Source organism: Limanda limanda, chromosome 9 (assembly GCF_963576545.1).
Source record: "Limanda limanda chromosome 9, fLimLim1.1, whole genome shotgun sequence".
NCBI classification, from domain to species: domain Eukaryota; kingdom Metazoa; phylum Chordata; class Actinopteri; order Pleuronectiformes; family Pleuronectidae; genus Limanda; species Limanda limanda.
The window spans coordinates 19,684,221-19,701,911 of record NC_083644.1 but is presented as its reverse complement, the minus strand read 5'-3'; the positions used below and the strand labels follow the sequence as shown (position 1 = coordinate 19,701,911).

General features: G+C 44.4%; 1 protein-coding gene across 2 annotated transcripts; it reads left to right on the top strand.

Annotated features, from left to right (window-relative positions):
* Nucleotides 1–1,514: 1,514 nt before the first annotated feature.
* Nucleotides 1,515–17,432, top strand: arhgap45b (Rho GTPase activating protein 45b). 2 transcript variants are annotated; one of them, XM_061078504.1, is made up of 24 exons: nt 1,515–1,646; nt 3,065–3,314; nt 4,116–4,298; nt 7,101–7,241; nt 7,422–7,506; nt 8,555–8,627; nt 8,736–8,811; nt 9,529–9,660; nt 9,906–9,967; nt 10,074–10,184; nt 10,264–10,344; nt 10,437–10,604; nt 10,794–10,931; nt 11,024–11,220; nt 11,326–11,444; nt 11,952–12,038; nt 12,180–12,281; nt 12,386–12,549; nt 12,884–13,072; nt 13,146–13,283; nt 14,588–14,859; nt 14,984–15,227; nt 16,269–16,368; nt 16,523–17,432. In XM_061078504.1, the coding sequence occupies exons 1-24, from the start codon at nt 1,527–1,529 to the stop codon at nt 16,963–16,965; spliced, it is 3,675 nt and encodes a 1,224-aa protein (XP_060934487.1). In that variant the 5' UTR covers nt 1,515–1,526; the 3' UTR covers nt 16,966–17,432. The 2 variants fall into 2 exon arrangements, with proteins under 2 accessions (XP_060934487.1, XP_060934488.1); XM_061078505.1 differs by lacking the exon at nt 1,515–1,646 and adding an exon at nt 2,445–2,561.
* The last annotated feature ends 259 nt before the right edge of the window (nt 17,433–17,691 follow it).

Below are 17,691 nucleotides of genomic sequence, written 5' to 3'. Positions count from 1 at the left end.
ATAGTTTAGAAAATAGAAAGCAAATAACACAATATAAAACACGTCATAATCACAATCACAATATTTACCATGATAACAAAGTGACAAAAAAATCTTGGGATAGAGCCGTAATCTGCACCTTTCCATGATCATGCTGACAAACAAACAAACAAACAAACAAACAAACAAACAAACACAGATGAAAACAACCTCCTCTGTGAGATCATTTAAGAGGTTTATTGTTGTATCAGAATAAGTGTTTTTCCATATAAATATATAGTTTAAAACCCATTCCTTTTTTTATGTGGTTTGAATTCATCACAATTATTATCATTATATAATTTTATATCCATCTATCTACATGGCTAAATAAAATATGATCGGCGTTTTGAACACATCTACATAACCACATAATATAAACAGTGTCAAAAGTATTCACATTCATTACTCAAGAGGAAGTATAGATACTTGGGTTTAAAAATACTTTTGTAGAAGTTGAAGTATCAACTCAAGCTTTTTACTTAAGTAAAAGTGTAAAAGTACTGGTTTCAAAACTACTTTAAGTATAAAAGTAAAAGTAATGTAAGGGAAAAAGTGCACTACCCCACCTCCTCCAAAAAACACATTTTTCTAAAGGCCACTATGACTATAATGTTATATTAAAATGTTATGTTGAAAAATGTGGGATGCACTAGGCTACCCGTTTGAACTGCAAATATGCCCATTGAAAATTATAATATATATATATATTTGCGTGAAAATGTAAGAAGTAGGAGTAAAAAGTCGTCTGAAAAATAAATACTCCAGTAAAGTATAGATAGTATTTGTACTTCGTTACTTGACACCTCTGTGTGCCGTAGATTCAGTGGTGAAGTTAAACATCGCATATTCAGCAGAGATTGATGTTGCAAACACGTATTTTACACACGCACACACACGCACGCACAGACACACACACGCACAGACACACACACACACACGCACACCCTGACTCTGTATAAATGTGCAGGTGCACGCGGAGGAGGAGGACCCCCCCCCCATCAGAGCTGCAGGTCACATGGTGGAAACACACGTGCGTCAGGATGATTTGATTCCTCTTCATATGAACAAGTGTGTGTGTTGACCCTGGCGTGCAGTCCGTGTGTGTAGTTGTGTGTCACTTTCAGTTGCTGGTAAATCAAACTTTGCATAAAGGTCGCGGATCACCCCCCCCCCCCCCCCTCTGAGCAGCAGGCGCGCACACAGCGGATGCTCGGTGGCAGCGCGCACAGACAGTTTGCGGTGAGCAGGAGCTGTCTGTCTCTCTCTCTGCCTGTCTGTCTGTCTGCCTGTCTGTCTCTCTCTCTGCGTGTCAGTGAGCCTGCGCGTACTCGATGTGTGACAGCGGCAGGAGGAGCAGGAAGACGGACACACACTTCCCCCCCTGGCTGAGAGTCGGCCCGGACGGCAGCACCGAGGTCCCGCTGAACGCCGCCGGAAGCAGAGCCCCCAAGTGGCGAGTGGGGGGGTGGGTGGGGGGTCTGTACGTGAAGCTGCGGGAGGTGGGCATGGACGGGAAGGGCACGCTGAAGATGTTCGCCCGGAAGAAGCGCGAGCTCATCAAGACACCGTCCATCTCCAAGAAGAGCCGAGCCGGAAGCCCCGGGCGCACGAGCAGCGCGCAGTCCGTGAGTAGCATCGTGTGTGTGTGTGTGTGTGTGTGTGTGTGTGTGTGTGTGTGTGTGTGTGTGTGTGTGTGTGTGTGTGTGTGTGTGTGTGTGTGTGTGTGTGTGTGTGTGTGTGTGTGTGTGTGTGTGTGTGTGTGTGTGTGTGTGTGTGTGTGTGTGTGTGTGTGTGTGTGTGTGTGTGTGTGTGTGTGTGTGTGTGTGTGTGTGTGTGTGTGTGTGTGTGTGTGTGTGTGTGTGTGTGTGTGTGTGTGTGTGTGTGTGTGTGTGTGTGTGTGTGTGTGTGTGTGTGTGTGTGTGTGTGTGTGTGTGTGTGTGTGTGTGTGTGTGTGTGTGTGTGTGTGTGTGTGTGTGTGTGTGTGTGTGTGTGTGTGTGTGCGCGTGCGCGTGTGCGTGTGCGTGAGAGGACAGGGACCAGGGGTGATGTTGTGTTGTTGCAAACTTCCACCTGATATAAATACACTTTGGTGAAGTTAGTTGAGTTTGCTCTGGTGTGATTTGGTGAAGTTGGGTTTGCTTTGGTGTGATTTGGTGAAGTTAGTTGGGTTTGCTCTGGTGTGATTTGGTGAAGTTGGGTTTGCTTTGGTGTGATCAGGCTGAGAAGCTCCACTCGTCTGTGTGAAACCTTCCTGATGCTGCACAGCCCCAGTTAAACATTCAGACAATTGAGTGTGTGTGTGTGTGACTGCATATAGGAAGTCCACCTTGTGTGTGTGTGTGGGTTTTTATCATCGTGAATGCTCTTGCGAGTTCACTCTCAAGCCGCCTTGGCGAGCGAGCAGTAGTAGTGGGGAAGGGAGCATGCTGAAGCGTGGTGGCAAAAGCAGCTACAAGCCTTACTCCACGGGTCAGAGGGGTAAGAAGGCCGAGGACGGGCTGGACATCCTGCCCAACAAGCGCAGCGTGTGGCTCAAACAGGTACGTGTGTACATGTGTCCAACGGCAAACAAGGATTCTGATTCTGAGTGTTTGTAGGAGTGAGTCGTGCTCCTGGACATCGTCAGGCCCCAAAGCTGGGAGGCCTTCAATCTGACCCGACTGAGGACAAGATGCACACCCCAGGCTTTAACAAGTGACTAGTTTGTAGAGGTCAAAGTTAACACCACCTCTGAAAATGTCACTGTTCTTCATCCAAACAGCAAACGGCCTTTCTGTTAGTCCACGCTCTGCTCAGTTTGCCACACCCGACCACAGCTCGGAGCCAGGAAGTGTTGCGCAACGTAGCGCAGGATCTTGTGAAAGTGTTCGTGTGTGTGTGTGTGTGTTCACCAACAACAGCGCTGTTTGTGTGTGTGTGTGTTTTAAGGCCACCACAGCAAAGAGGGGTCACACTGGTGTCTTTGTGCCGTTCAACACGTGTGTGTTACTGGATCATGTTATCATCCTGACCTCTCTCTCTCTTCCTGTCCTCCTCCTCCCAGCTGTCGATCCTCACGGAGCAGAGCCGGAAAGATGCCGGCGACATCAGCCTCTCCTCGTTCTCCTCGGCCACGTCCTGCTCTTCGACCCTCACTGCAACCGCGGCCGGCCTGCTGGACCCATCGGGGTCGTGCCCGGGGACTCCGAGCCCTCAGCACTGTAAGCTGATGGCGATGCAAGGGATGGGCTGCCCGTCCCCGGTGTCCACGCTGAAGAGGCCCACGGCTCTGAGCCGACACGCCAGCGCCGCAGGTCTGGTTGCAACATCAGTACAGCACAAACCTCCTCCAAGGCCCAACAGTCTTTCACTTAATCCAGCTGCACTCGTAGATAAATGTCCCTTTTCATCAAGATCCATGAATTGTTCCCTGGGTCAAACAGTGATAATAAACACTGATGCTGATCTTGCATTTAATGTGATTGTCCCTGACCCGTACCTGCAACCACCAAGTTCTGTGGAAATCTGTTCTGCAGTTTTTGTTTAATGTTACAAACAAAGCAACAAACGAGAGGCCAGGGGTGAAAATATAACCTGTTTGGCAATTTCTAATTATCTAAAATTTAGCAAGAAAATGCTTTGTTACCTTTTTTTGATTCCACGTTCATATAAACACTAAACAGTTATATATATATTTTTTTTTTTTCAGTTAATGGTTTTGTCCCAAAAATGTCCAAACAGTGAAAAATGCTCATCCCAACATGGCGACATCTTCAGACAGGTTGATTTATATTAGCCACACAATGAAATTTAAAGACATTTGATTTATGTGGATATAAAACCATAAGAAACGCCAATTTAAATTGTATTAAAGTAAATAGTTAAAACACATTTGTGAAGAGTTGGATGAGAGCATGGATCCCACTGTGATGCCTGTCTGTTAAATGTCAACCAGCTGGGTGCTAGCTTAGCTTAGCATAAAGACTGGAAACAAAGGAAAACCTTTAGCCTGGCTCTAATTCAACCCGGTTTGTTTGTTCAATCCTCACAAATACCAGAGCATAAAACTATTGGTTTTAAGATGTTGCCCCCTGGTGTGCTGCGTGTCTCCTCAGGGTTCCCACTGCAGTCGTGGGTGTTCACGAAGGGCCACGGGAAAGGGGCCTTGACCCCGACTGCTCCGTCCGAGAGTCCAGAGAGCACGGCCATCGAGGTGGAGGACATCCCGGCGCTGCTGAGGGACGTGGCGCGCTTCGCTGAGGCTGTGGAGAAACTGAAGGATGTGGTGCTGACTGAAGGTGAGAGGCCAAACTTCAACCAGCCACAGATCCACTAGGGATGGGGGGAAAAATCGATTCAGTTACAAATCGCGGTTCTTGTGAATGACGATTTTAAATCACCATGCTGCCTCCAAAATCGATTATTATAATATTTATTGGTTTATACGGGGGGGGATATATGGGGGGAGCAACATCACCCCAGAGCATGTTGACCAGCTCTTGTTTTTGCACAAGAATCTAAACATACCCAAGCACTACCTTTGTATCGCCTACATGCAAACAACAATAGCCTACTTTTTGTTTATTTCAAAGTTTATATTTGAAGTAAACTTTTATTCATTCTATTTAATTTACCTTTTATTTATTGTTTAAAAGTAGCCTAAGTGGCATACATTTCTTAATCTGTCAGTTTGTGTGCAGTTGACAGGGGCTATACAATAATAGGGCACATTTTTATTTATTTTCTCTATTGGCTGCCCAGCAGTCATTAAGTTAATGTTAATATTTGAAATAAAACTTGTACAGCTCTAAGTGAATTTGACTGTGTTGTATTTGAAGGTATGATTCAACATTTTTCCATGGTCCAGTATTTTAAAAAAAAATAATAACCAAAAGAAATCCCAGGAAATCGTAATATCGAATCGCAATACTTACAGAATCGCAATACATATCGTATCGCCACCTAAGTATCGTTATAGTATCGTATCGGGAGGTCCCTGCCGAGTCCCGTCCCTAAGATCCACACACACACATATTTACTGTCTTATCCGGAGACTGTAAGATACAGATGGATGATGGGACGGCTCCCTTAAAATAGTTCTCCAGTGTGGGTCATGAAACCTGCCTCCTCCCTGTTACTGGATGGGACATGGATCAAACTAAAAAGTTAGTGTACGAGAAAGCAGGAGGAAGTTGAGACGCGTCTTTGTTATAAACGGTCTATGGTCGTAGCTTTTGAGTTTGTCTCCTATTAGAAACTTGTTTTGACGAAAATTTCAGTTTGAAGACAGAACACTTCTGTCTACTTTCTCTTCCCTTTTTGACTTTACACGCTGTCGTTCATTGCGACGAGGACAAAGGAGGGTTTCTGTCAGCCTACGTCAGTCCTGTTCACTCACAGGTAAGGAGGTGGAGGAAGTCAGGCTGGGGGGGGCGTTGTCAGAGCAACCCTGCACAACCAATCGAACAAGTGCCTGAGCTTCCTCTCTCCAAACGAAGGGTTGCGTTTCTGCTGCACCCAGAGAGTAACCGCACGCTTGTCTCCAGCAGGAAGCTAGCTTCTTGTTTACTGCAGCCTCACAGTCCCTCACTCCTCTTCCCCACAGCAGGGTAGCATGGCTGTGAAGAGCAGAGCACCTGTTCTCTTCCTCCTGGAGTGACTTTGACCGAGCAATTTGAGTCATAAGGTATTTTCTCTGGTTTGTCAGAGCAGATCTCTGTGGCTCGGATCGGAAAGACAGAGCTGTGTTTCGTGTCCTTCACTGTTCTCTCATGTTCTCCGCCCAGCGGCCCACCCTCTAAACAGGAAGCCATGATGGATAGTCTCTGACAGAACGGCCTCGTCCACACTTCCTCCTCTGATAGACTCGCTGCATCACTGTGACCCAATGCCGCCTCCTCCTCCTCCTCCTCCTCCTCCTCCTCCTCCTCCTCCTCCTCCTCCTCCTCCTCCTCCTCCTCCTCCTCCTCCTCCTCCTCCTCCTCTTAATCAGCAGCACAATCAGAGCTTGGGCCTTGGCTCCTCCCGTACTGCAATCCAGAGATCTCCTTAATCTGGATCTCCGCTGTCCTTTTAGGTCCCACTTTAATTACCGAAGAGAATACGTGTATGTAAGGTGTAAAATTGTCATTGGCCGAGCAGGTGCGAAAGCAGATGTAGCAAAGAAACAGAATTGATCCCTTCTATTGCAAAACGATAGAAACAACCACATGTGGCTCTGTGTTCAGGTCAACGTGTTCTTTTTGTCTGCTGCTGCTTCTGCTCAGACATCCTGACTCGCATTTTCAGACCGACTGAGCGGCCGGCTGACCTCTGACCTCCTCTGTGAGCGAGCCGCCTCCATCAGAAGAAGGATGCACAGAGGACTAAATGAAACGTGTGCGTGTGTGAGGGAATGAGGATGCGGGCTGGAGCTGTGTCACTAGTGACATCAAAGCTGGGGAGCTGACACAGCCTCCACCCGACCCGTCTGACCCTCTGTCTCTATTGACAGCAGAAACGCTGACTTGGAGAGAGTTAAAAGAATAGATGCACATTAACGGAAATCTGTGTTTCAGCTTCCTTGCAGAGAGATAAGAATAACTCCACTCATCTGTACAATGAGTGTGTGACGCAAGAGCTAGGATCCTCTTTAAGGAAATGGAACAAAATCCTCCAAACTTCAACAATAAATATATTCTTTCTTGTTGTTTTTTTTGGTACCTGTGTAAGTCTGTAAGACTATTTCCTGCAGGCAAAGCTTTCTGGATTTTCAACTAGTTCGTTGTCCAGAAAGTGAGAACATTAGGTGAACTTTAGTTGTACTTAAAGCTGAGGTGGAATGGACCTAACTCTTTATTATTGTTTTTTTGAGACTGCTGAACTTGAACTGAATTTAAAGGCTTGAGCCCTGAAGGCACCACAAAGGAGCAATCCCTTAATGGTCCCAGTTCACAACTGCATTACAGTGCAGTTATGATTATGAATTATGGTGTGACTTTGACACAAACATCTGGACAACCACTCATGTGGCCTCGTAGTGTTATCAGGTTTGAATATCCTCCACTTGATTCTTGTTTCAACCACTCCGTCCCCTCCCTCCCTCCCTCCCTCCCTCCCAGGTAAAGAGAGTCAGCGGCCCGTGGCCCACGAGTGTTTGGGTGAGGTCCTGCGGGTGTTGCGTCAGGTTATAAACACCTACCCTCTGTTGAACACTGTGGAGATCCTCACTGCTGCCGGAAAGCTCATATCCAAGGTCAAAGGTCAGTTGGTGCAGGAAAACCCTCAAACATGAACCCTACATGAATGAAAACTGATAAACATGCATCTTTCCAGCTGTTTTTTGTAACTACACTGATGTTAGAACCCGTCTGAGTTAATATCCTGTAGTTATAATGGTGATTTCAAAACTGAAACATGAACACGTGGTTGTGACTTTTCAGGTTTCCACTATGAGGCTTGTAACGAGGCCGACAAGAAGGACTTTGAAAAGGCCATTGAAACCATCGCAGTTGCTTTTAGCAGCAAGTAAGTACCTGGACCACCTCTTTATAGTATTTCTTACTTTAGCCTTTTCATACACTTATGGTGATTACTAGACCACACACTTGTTACTGGTATTGATGCGATCTTTGCCCCAAAGTCTATACAAGAGGGCCAGTAATTTACCTCTGTGCCTCTTGTACAGACGGAACAGGTAGTTCTCTTTGTGTGTGTGCAGTAGTCTGTTGTTGGGAATGAGAGAGAAGTGCAGTGATGGTGACACATTTGCATGAGGCAGAGCAGAAAACAGGAAGTGGTTTTTCTTCTGCTGTGCGACACAAAACCAGAAGTCAAAGATGTTGTTCACCACCTGCCTGCTAAATGAACAGATTGCTGCAGACTGAGGAGATGATATTGACTGTTTGCAGGATTTAAGATGCTCAAGAGGAATCAAGACTGAAATGAATGATTTGAATCTGCAACTAAGAACCTATTAAAATCTGTGTCTACAATACAAATGTTTCTATGTGAAAAATTACAATTTTTATTTTAAATAACTTATAAGTTAAAAAGTCAACTTTGACTTTTAAAATGTATTACTCTTGTTTAATTGAAGTATATTTTGGGCGAACAGTGAATCACATGCTTATCAGTGACACTTCAGGGCTTGATATCCGTCACATGAGGAAGTGAGTTGGCAGACAGTTGAAATCTGCCTGACGTGTCTGTTTCCTCATTCTCGTCTCTGTTTTTCTGCCAATGACCTGAAAACAACAGTTTGCTTGTTTAGCGTCTTTTGTAACTGTCAACAACCAAAGATGTTACAGTTTTACTTGAGGCTGGATGAGGCATTTGAAGAAGAATAGAAGTTACTGCATGTCAGAGTAAATTTATGTATAATATGAGGAGAGAAAAAGATCAAACCCAGTGGATCAAAATCAACCTGGATGTTTTTATCACTTGTTCTTCTCAGCACCTGAATAGGGTTTTTTTGTTTAATTTTAAAACCTCTCTACACTGGTGGTCATATTTTACAAACTGCCCCAATGTACAGTGTCTCTGTGCTGATGTCCAAGTGTTGTTTTCTCCTCAGTGTGTCTGAGCTGCTGATGGGAGAGGTGGACAGCAGCACGCTGCTCTCCCTGCTGCCCACCGAGAAAAGCAGGGTGGGTGAAACTTTTTCACAAAGCAACTCACCTACCAGTCTCCGAAAGAGATTTATACTCCCAACTTTTCATGTTTGGTACAAATGAATGGTCTTTTGTGTTGTGCAGTCGATGGAGAACTTGTACAGTGCGACTGGCCAGGGAGCGGACGGTGGCCAGTTCAGGAGCGACCTGCAGGACATGGGTAGGACATCAGTCAGTCCTGTCCTCACACTGCAGCTGATCTCTGAGATACTGCTGCACATTTGTGCTTCCATTCACTCTTGATTTCTCCTTGATTTATATATATATATATATATTTCTTTTGTTATATCTAGATGTGTGTGTGTGTGCTTTGTCATTTACATTAAAAAGTAGTGATGTAACCTTGATTCAGACAGAGTTTAAAAAGGGGTAAAACAGGAACAAACAGTTATCACCAAAGTAAAATCTTAAACTAGAACACACTCACTCACTCATCACTCACTCATACATCTGAGTCACCTCAACATGTCTGATTTCTTTACATTTAAGTTAATCCTGGGAAACAAGTCAGCCTGTCTTCCAATATTAAAGAAAGTAAAAACAAAAGTCCTGGACCAGCCCCTTTGTCCAGGTCTGCGCCAAAATATAATGTTTTTTTCTGTGATCCATACCACATCCTTCCAAGTTTCATAGAAATCTGATCAGTAGTTTATCGTAATCCTGCTGACAAACCGACCAACACACAGACAGGGGTGAAAACATTTCCTCCTTTCTCCATAGATAATATAACAGCAGATGTTAAAAGATGATCACCTCAGCGACAGATCTCCTCCTCCTTCATCTGCAAATGTTCTCGCACACATCATCCTCCTCTGACTGTCGCCACAGTAACGGTTTGTGTAATGACCTGTGTTTGTGTTGTGTATTGGATGTCTAGGCCGGGGGGAGGAAGTGGATGTGATCCTCCAGCGCAGTGAGGGAGGAGTGGACTCCGCTCTGCTCTATGCTAAAACCATTTCCAAGTACATGAAGGACCTGATCAACTACGTGGAGAAGAGGATTTCACTGGGTAAGTGGGAAACTCAGAAATCATTCAATGATGTCAAGGTTATTTGTCAGAGAAAAAGTAATTTTAAACACCTGTTCGACCTATGTGGACTTGTTTTGTATTGTCAAAATTGTATTGTCCAATATTTTTAAATTAATCGCTTATTTGTTGTAGCATTTTATAATTCTGCCACTTGCAAACACGTCGCCTCAGTCACAGTTTGTGTGGTGACCTATCACTGTTAACTGTGTTCTTCTATTTACCAGAGACTGAGTTCTCCAAAGGCCTGCAGAGATTATACCAGTCCTGCAAACACAGCATAACGCATGTAAGCCACTCTCTCTCACTGATAATCTGTGATACTGAATGTTAAAAGCTGGAGTTTTACATTATTCTCATACTCTTACTTTCTGCGCTGTGTTTGCTTCCTCCAGCCCCACATGCCGCTCTTCTCCATCTACTCTCTGGCCCTGGAGCAGGATCAGGAGCAGGGTTTGGGGCTGCAGCAGGCCAACAGCACCCTGCACAACCAGACCTTCATCCAGGTAACCTGTCTGCTCCCGTTCATGACCCACTGCTGCCGCTGCGCACATGGTGTTGATCTGTCGTCCTTTGTCCTTGCAGCCTCTGCTGCAGCGGAAACAGGAGCACGAAAAGAAACGGAAGGAGATCAAGGAACACTGGATTCGAGCAAAGAGGAGACTGGTACAATCTCAAATTCTGTATATGTTAGAATGAGTAGTTCTTTTATCTCTCTAAGAAACGGAAAAGAGCCAAATGTGTGTGTCTGCGTTTAGATGGAGTGTGAGGCGAACCTGCGGAAGGCCAAGCAGGCCTACATGGCTCGCTGTGAGGAGTACGACAAGGCCAAGACCGCAGCCTGCCGAGCCGAGGAGGAGGGAGGAGGGTCGACGGCAAAGTCTGTGGAGAAGAAGAAACGAGCGGAGGAGGAGGCTCGCAATAAGGTTTTTATCAGCTACTGTAGTTTTTGTCTGCATGTGTTCTGTCACACATGATCTACATATTAGATTATTTAAAAATATTTGTTCATCTATCTGCCACATTATCATGATCAACACTTTGTGCTTTACAAAGAAAAACAGGAGATTGGAAGTAAACAGAAAATCAAAAGTGGTGTGTGTTTGCATGTGCAGTCAGACGAAGCGGAGGCCACCTACCGGACCTGTATCGCAGATGCCACGGCTCAGCAGCTGGACCTGGAGCACTCCAAGGTCACGGTGCTGAGGCAGCTGCAGGACGTCATCAAGCAGAGCGACCAGACTCTCCGCTCGGTGAGAGTCATCACACACGAACACACGTACACAACTGAACCGCCGTTGATCAGAATAATATCAACTGCTCTCTGCGACGGCTCCTCCTCCAGGCGACCATCTCCTACTACCAGCTCATGCACATGCAGACTGTGGCTCTGCCCGTCCACTACCAGACGCTGTGTGAGAGCAGTAAGCTGTACGACCCAGGACAGCAGTACGCCGCCCACGTGAGAGACCTGCTGCTACCGGAGCAGCCCAACGTCCACTACGCGTTCGAGGCCTACTCCCCGTCCAGCTCCTCGTCGCAGTAAGGGAGAGTTTAATAAGAACCACAGTTATCCAAGTTTTCAATCGCAACTTTAAAGTACTACTTTGAATGAATTGACTGTCTTGTAATTCCACATTGGTGCAGCCACGGCCACAGACTAAGGAACGACAGTTTCAACACGGAGCAGTCGAGCCACACAGACAGTCCTGCTGCCTGCGTGGACACAGCAGCTGCTGACAAAGAGGCCGAGGCTCACCGCAAGAGTGAGTGATCCCTGCTGATGTCACTGTGCCGCCGTGGTTCTAAAGATTATTATATTTATTAAAGAGTAAACAGTAGAGCCCGGCCCATTTATAGTATGGCCGATAATATCAGCTTAATATAGAATAATATTGGCTTTTACAGATATATTGGTATCTGTTTATGTTTGCCATGAGACACTCACATGTGGACTTCTTTTCTTTAAAATGTCTGTTACTTTACAATTGTTTATTATCTTAGTTCTAAATATTTGATTGTATTTGTGTTTTCTTTTAATTTAAAGTTATTTGTATCGAAGTTTATGGTGAAACTTTAAAATATCAAGCCTTAATTGCATTAATTTGGGTTTGATATTAACATCTTTGGAATCAATGTTTTTTCAGTATCGGCCCCCAAACATTTATATCAGTCGGGCTTTGGTAAACGGCAGTGAAACGATGAGCGTTGCAGAATAAATATTAAGTCAAGTTTTGATACTTTGTTGACACTTATACTTCTGCTGTCACCAGGACAAGGCCACAAGTCGTGGGGCTCGACGGTGAGCGATGACAGCGTTGGAGGAGATGGAGGTCTCGAGTCTCCCACTGCCAGCACAAGTACGCAAGAGCTGATTCACAGCAGCACACGCACATGTATCATCTCCATGTAATGATGAAGAAGAAATTGTCTCTCAAGAGAATCTTGTTGGAGGCAGCAGTATGTCTGAGAAATGTATTTAAAGTGTATGTTGATTGTAGGTGACATAAGTAAAATTGTTCGCACATCGTCCACTGGAACTATGTCATCCAATGAGGATGTAGATGAGAAAGACAGGAATGTAGCTTCATTCGAAACTCCAGGTAAGATTCTCGGATAACATTTAGATTTTTTTAATTTAACTATTTTGCTAAACTGAGAGAAAATGTGGGCTATCTTTATACATGGTGCGGATCTTTTCCTCCAGATATTAACGGCATGGATCCGGATGTGGTGGTGTCCACCAGACCTTTCCGTAACCTCGGCCTGTCCAAAGCAGCCCGGACCCACCGACTGAGGAAGCTGCGGACCCCCTCCAAGTGCCGCGAGTGCGACAGCTATGTTTACTTTCAGGGGGCTGAGTGTGAGGAGGTGAGTTCTTCATCACATCCCCAGACACTCAGATTTGTGTCCTGAGAAGAACTTCAGCATGTGATTGGAGATCTCGTATTTTAATCCCTCTTCCAAGGAGCTTATGTTTTCATCAGCATTTGTATGATAGTTTGCAGGATAATGCAAAATATACTCAACCTATTTCCAGCCTGACCCAAGAAAGAACTCCAAACCTTTTGGAGCGGATCTGGATGAATGTTCCTGGGATTACTTTTTTCAATTTCTTTAACATGGCAGATTGGGTGTGAGCCGACTGCCCTTCTAGTAAAAGTTTTGGACTTCATCTAGTCGGCGCCTTCTTCTCTGTCCTCAGTGTTTCCTGGCTTGTCACAAGCGCTGTCTGGAGACTCTGGCCATCCAGTGTGGCCACAAGAAGCTCCAGGGCCGTTTGCAGCTGTTCGGCAGGGAGTTCTCTCAGGTGGCCAGCTGTGCCAGTGACGGGATTCCCTTCATCGTCACCAAGTGCATCTCTGAGATCGAGAGACGGGCTCTCAAGATGAAGGTGAGAAACCTTTCCTCCGCCACAGAGAAGAAGTCTCATGTGTCTGGTACAAACCACTGCTTCCTCCCTGCAGGGCATCTACAGGGTGAACGGGGTGAAGACTCGAGTGGAGAAACTGTGTCAGGCCTTTGAGAACGGCAAGGAGCTGGTGGAGCTGTCCCAGTGTTCACCACACGACATCAGCAACGTGCTCAAGCTTTACCTCCGACAGGTACACACACATAAAAGTACACTCGGACATATTTTCATCTGAAATGTGGCAGAAGATGTACCTGTATCCTCTACTCGTTTAAGGTGTCCTTGTTTTATAACAATTCATTTTTTGTATCAGGAGAATCTGGCTTGGTTTTCTTTTTTTTAAAGTTAAACATTCTATTACACACTAGATGGACAAAAGTATTGGGACACACCTCTTAGTCATCGAATTCAGGTGTTTCATTCAGTCTCATTGTCATTGGTTGGACTAGGCCCCCTTGTTCCAGTGAAGGGAAATCTTAAAGCTTCAGCTTAACAATACAATTCTATGCTTCCGACTTTGTTGGAACAGTTTGGGGACGGCCCTTTTCTGTTGCAGCCCCAGTGCACAAAGCAAGGTCCATAAAGGCCGGGTTAGGTGTGGAAGATCTTGACTGGCCCGTACAAAGATTCCCACAGACACAAGGAAACTGTTCTAGCCACAAATGCCATATTTATCCCTCAGAATTAAGAATGGGATGTCATCAAAGCTCCTATAGGTGTCCCAATACCTTTCTCCATATAGTCCATCTGTCTTAACTGTAGTTCAGTGTTTTATTAATGGCGTTCATTGGACAAGTGTGATTCTTTGAAAACAACCTTTACAAATGGATAAATAAGTTGACCATAAAGTAGGCTACATTTAAAAGAAATCCAATTGGGATCAAGATGTCACAGAAGCGGTTTTGTTTTTTTTTACTCCTGAAATGAGATGCCCAATCTTTCAAACCCAAACAATATATAACTGGATCAAACTAAACAGACGGGACATATTTGCTTTCAAAGTAAAGGCTAAATGAGAGGCTCTCTGTGGACTTTGGTTGGAATATCTAATTAATTCCGCTGCACAGAGCAGAATTTGTATCTTAAGTGATTGCAAGATGCCTCTGTAGATTGTCATGGGAAATTCACAAATATTTGAAATAAAATTAAATTTATTTTGAGTGTTTATTTTGATATTTTTTGCTTAAAGCTTATCTAAACCTAAAATAATTTGAAAGTACTACATACTACCCATTTACATCATGTATACACATGATATAAATACCTGTGAACACACATAGTTTAATGTATATTCATGCCCAGCCACATACACACTATATATAAACAATCTTTTTTTTTTTCTTCCCATTAATCCTTTTACTCCTGTGAAATGTAAAGTACTTGTGTGTTTTTAAAGTTATTTCTAACTTTCTCTTGTTTCACTGTGGATAAAATGTGTGTTCACAGCAAGTTCGACCCCTAACACCCTGTCTGTTTCCTTTTGTCTTTGGCCTCCAGCTACCTGAGCCCATCATGCTGTTCCGCCTCTACAACAGCCTGATGGGTTTGGCCAAAGAGAGTCTGCAGAGTATAGGTGAGTCACCTGGAAGAGAGGAGTCTGAGCCGAGCATTGTTAACTCAGCAGGGGGTCGGGGGCCCGAGCTGGTGGATCGAGGACCTGACACTGATCCAGACATCCTGGTGCTGGTGGACAAGCTGAAAGAGCTTCTGAAGGAGCTGCCCAAGGCTAACATCGCTACACTGCGCTACATCATCCGCCACCTCAGAAGGTCTGTTATTACACCCCTTCTAGTGAAGAAAGACTTTATTTTAATTTTATTTTTTTAATGACTGATAAGAGTGATTAGGTATATAAATGTAGTTTTGATCATTCCCCTAACTTCCTACACCCAGGATTGCAGAGCTGGAGGAGGATAACAAGATGAGTCCCAGTAACCTGGGGATCGTGTTTGGCCCCTCCCTGATGCGGCCCCGGCCGACCGGCGCCACAATCTCCCTGTCGTCTCTGGTTGATTACCCCCATCAGGCCCGCATCGTAGAAGCCCTCATCGTCTTCTATTCATCCATCTTCCACTCCAAAAGCTCCCAGTCGCAAAAGAACGGTCGCTCTGACTCCACCGACCTACCTACTCCGCAGGTACACCTCTCTGTGTAATGGCGCCTGATATTAATTTAGTTTTTTTTTTAACGTATTTTAATCTGTTTTAATCCAGTGTTGAGCCTGTACCGGATGCTGAAAGCATAATAGTGTAGTTTAAAGGTAAAATCTGAATAGATAATGAATGGGCCTGCGATATACAGTATATCAGGAACGCTGGGAGGAAACTTCATTACATCATTCATTACATGGCTGCATTCGGAAAGTCCAAATATTTGTGATTCCTAATCCCTGTGACTTGACCCCGATGCAAAACGTCATGAGGTCAAGGAAAGATGTGCAGGAGAATCTGTACGCAGTTAGGAAAGGAGAACCACAGTGTGAAGACAAAATGCAACTCCACTTCCCCTCAGCATTAAACCAACTTTATTTATAACAGGAGACACTTAGACTGCACAGTACAGAGATATCAGGAGCTCAGACAAATATGTGAAGATACACATCAGTTCTGGATTGTGTCAGGAGAATATAATTGTTTCAGGTGCAACTACAAGGTTGTGTCACTTCAAATTTGCTACCTTTCATAAAGGAGATAAGTTTGGAAGAAATTAAAATTTCCTCATTTAGAGAATTTAAATGGCTCTTAGTATCTAAATTACTAAATATAGTGGACTATTCCAACGCACCTTAACTTTCACTTAGAATTTAGAGATTGATTATCAACTGTCACCACAACTTAAATGTTCACATTCTAATTCAATTTCATACAGACGTCAAAGGTTCAAACGAATTGACATTGTATATCCAAGAGGTCAAAGACAACAAACATTTATCTGGGAAGCAATTTGGCTTTTAAGGGCTTTAAGGCCTTTTTATGTAAATATATAATCTTCAGAAGAACAGTGACCTTATTTTGTCAACAATTTTATTTTTTTTTGTTTGTGACAGTTAAGAGGAAATGAGCAGTCATAAATCTTTATATTCCATTACCAAAACCTGCCATGATGGGATTTGCATTTCAACTGAAAACAAACACTTGTCTTGTTAGTGCAATCTGTTAACTGCCTCCTTTTGGATCAGCTCTCTGTTGCCGACGAGGAGATGGTGAGTCCTGCTGATGGAGAGGAGGACGGAGGCACAGAGAGTAAACCAGACTCTGACAAGACGGAGGAGGGATGTGGTAAGTTGTTATAAAGGTTAACTACACTTAATACCGTTGTAAATTAAAGCACTTCCTCTTGTAGTTCCTGCTGAGTTAAAAAAAAACATTTAGCATGTCTTGTGTTTGACCTGAGTGTTAAAAAGCAATTCCCTCTTTATCCCCATTCCTTCAGAGAGTTCTTTGGGCTCCAGTGAGCAGCTCCCCGACTCTGACTTCGAGCCGGATGAGAGCGAGCAGAGGCCGGCCCACCGTCCCTGCCTGGTGAAGCAGGAGAGCGAGGTGAGCGTGGACGACGACCAGCTGAGCTACAGGGACAGCCTGGACCTGTCCAGCCAGTCTGCAACCCACACCGACCCAGAGCAGGAAGAGGAGAAAGACCCAGAGATCCCAGCAGGTAGAGAGCCTCCTGCTCTGCCAGAGAGCGACCCCCCTGATGAAGACACCGGGGCGGAGCAGACCCTGAGCGCCTCGCTGGCCGAGCTCAATGTGAATCAATCCAACAACAACTACCCATATTCCCCTATTTTAAGCATGTCAGGGCTTAGGCTGGGGCGTCTGTGTGGAAAGAAGTTACCCTTAACTAGGAACAGGGACAGTAGCCCGGAGTTTGTCTGACAATGTACAATCTGATACGGTCAAGTGACAGGAATCTGGTTTTTATGCTTTAAAATCCAGGGAAACTTAAAACTGAGAGGATTCTTTTATAGTGAACATCAAAATTCAAATTTCATTTTAACCTGTGCAGATGTTTTTTGTAGCTGTACTGATTTATCCTCTGCACGCTTACTGCTGTTTGAAGCAATTGTTCCTGTCATTTCAAGAGTTTTGTCTCAAATGATTTTTAAATGTTTTCTATTTTTAAGTGTTATCCTCATTGCTCTAACAATACTGAGGCAAGTGAGATGAGTCATGTCAGAATGTGTACAATGCAGATTTTTTTAAAGTAAATTCTCTTTCAAGTGCTGCAGGTTCCTTTTCAGCACTAAATAAAAAATAAATAAATGTAATAGTTTCTTATAAATGTTGCCTGTATTACCTTCATGGCTGTTTGGTCTATTTTAATAAAATCTTATTTTACATTTGTCCTCGTTCAATGTTTGATATTGTTTTGACTACAGAGAAATCTTTGCCAAACATGACCATGAAGAAAAAGTACGAGTTAATAAAGAGTAACCATTACTGACACAAATTCTGACAGAATATTCACTTCCTGGTGATGGAACAGTTTACCACAGTGGGTGGGAACTCTGATCCCGGACACTAGGGAGAATATGCAGCCAGTTCCAAAAGCTTCAGCTGACAGGAGCTAAGGTATGCCTTTTAAATGGAGAAAGAAGGTAG

Coding starts and splice junctions, on each gene's coding strand:
- arhgap45b (XM_061078504.1), top strand. CDS start 1,527: ATGGACGGGAAGGGCACGCTGAAGATGTTCGCCCGGAAGAAGCGCGAG. Junction 7,507..8,554: donor GCAGTTGCTTTTAGCAGCAA/GTAAGTACCTGG, acceptor TTTTCTCCTCAG/TGTGTCTGAGCTGCTGATGG. Junction 10,185..10,263: donor ACAACCAGACCTTCATCCAG/GTAACCTGTCTG, acceptor TTGTCCTTGCAG/CCTCTGCTGCAGCGGAAACA.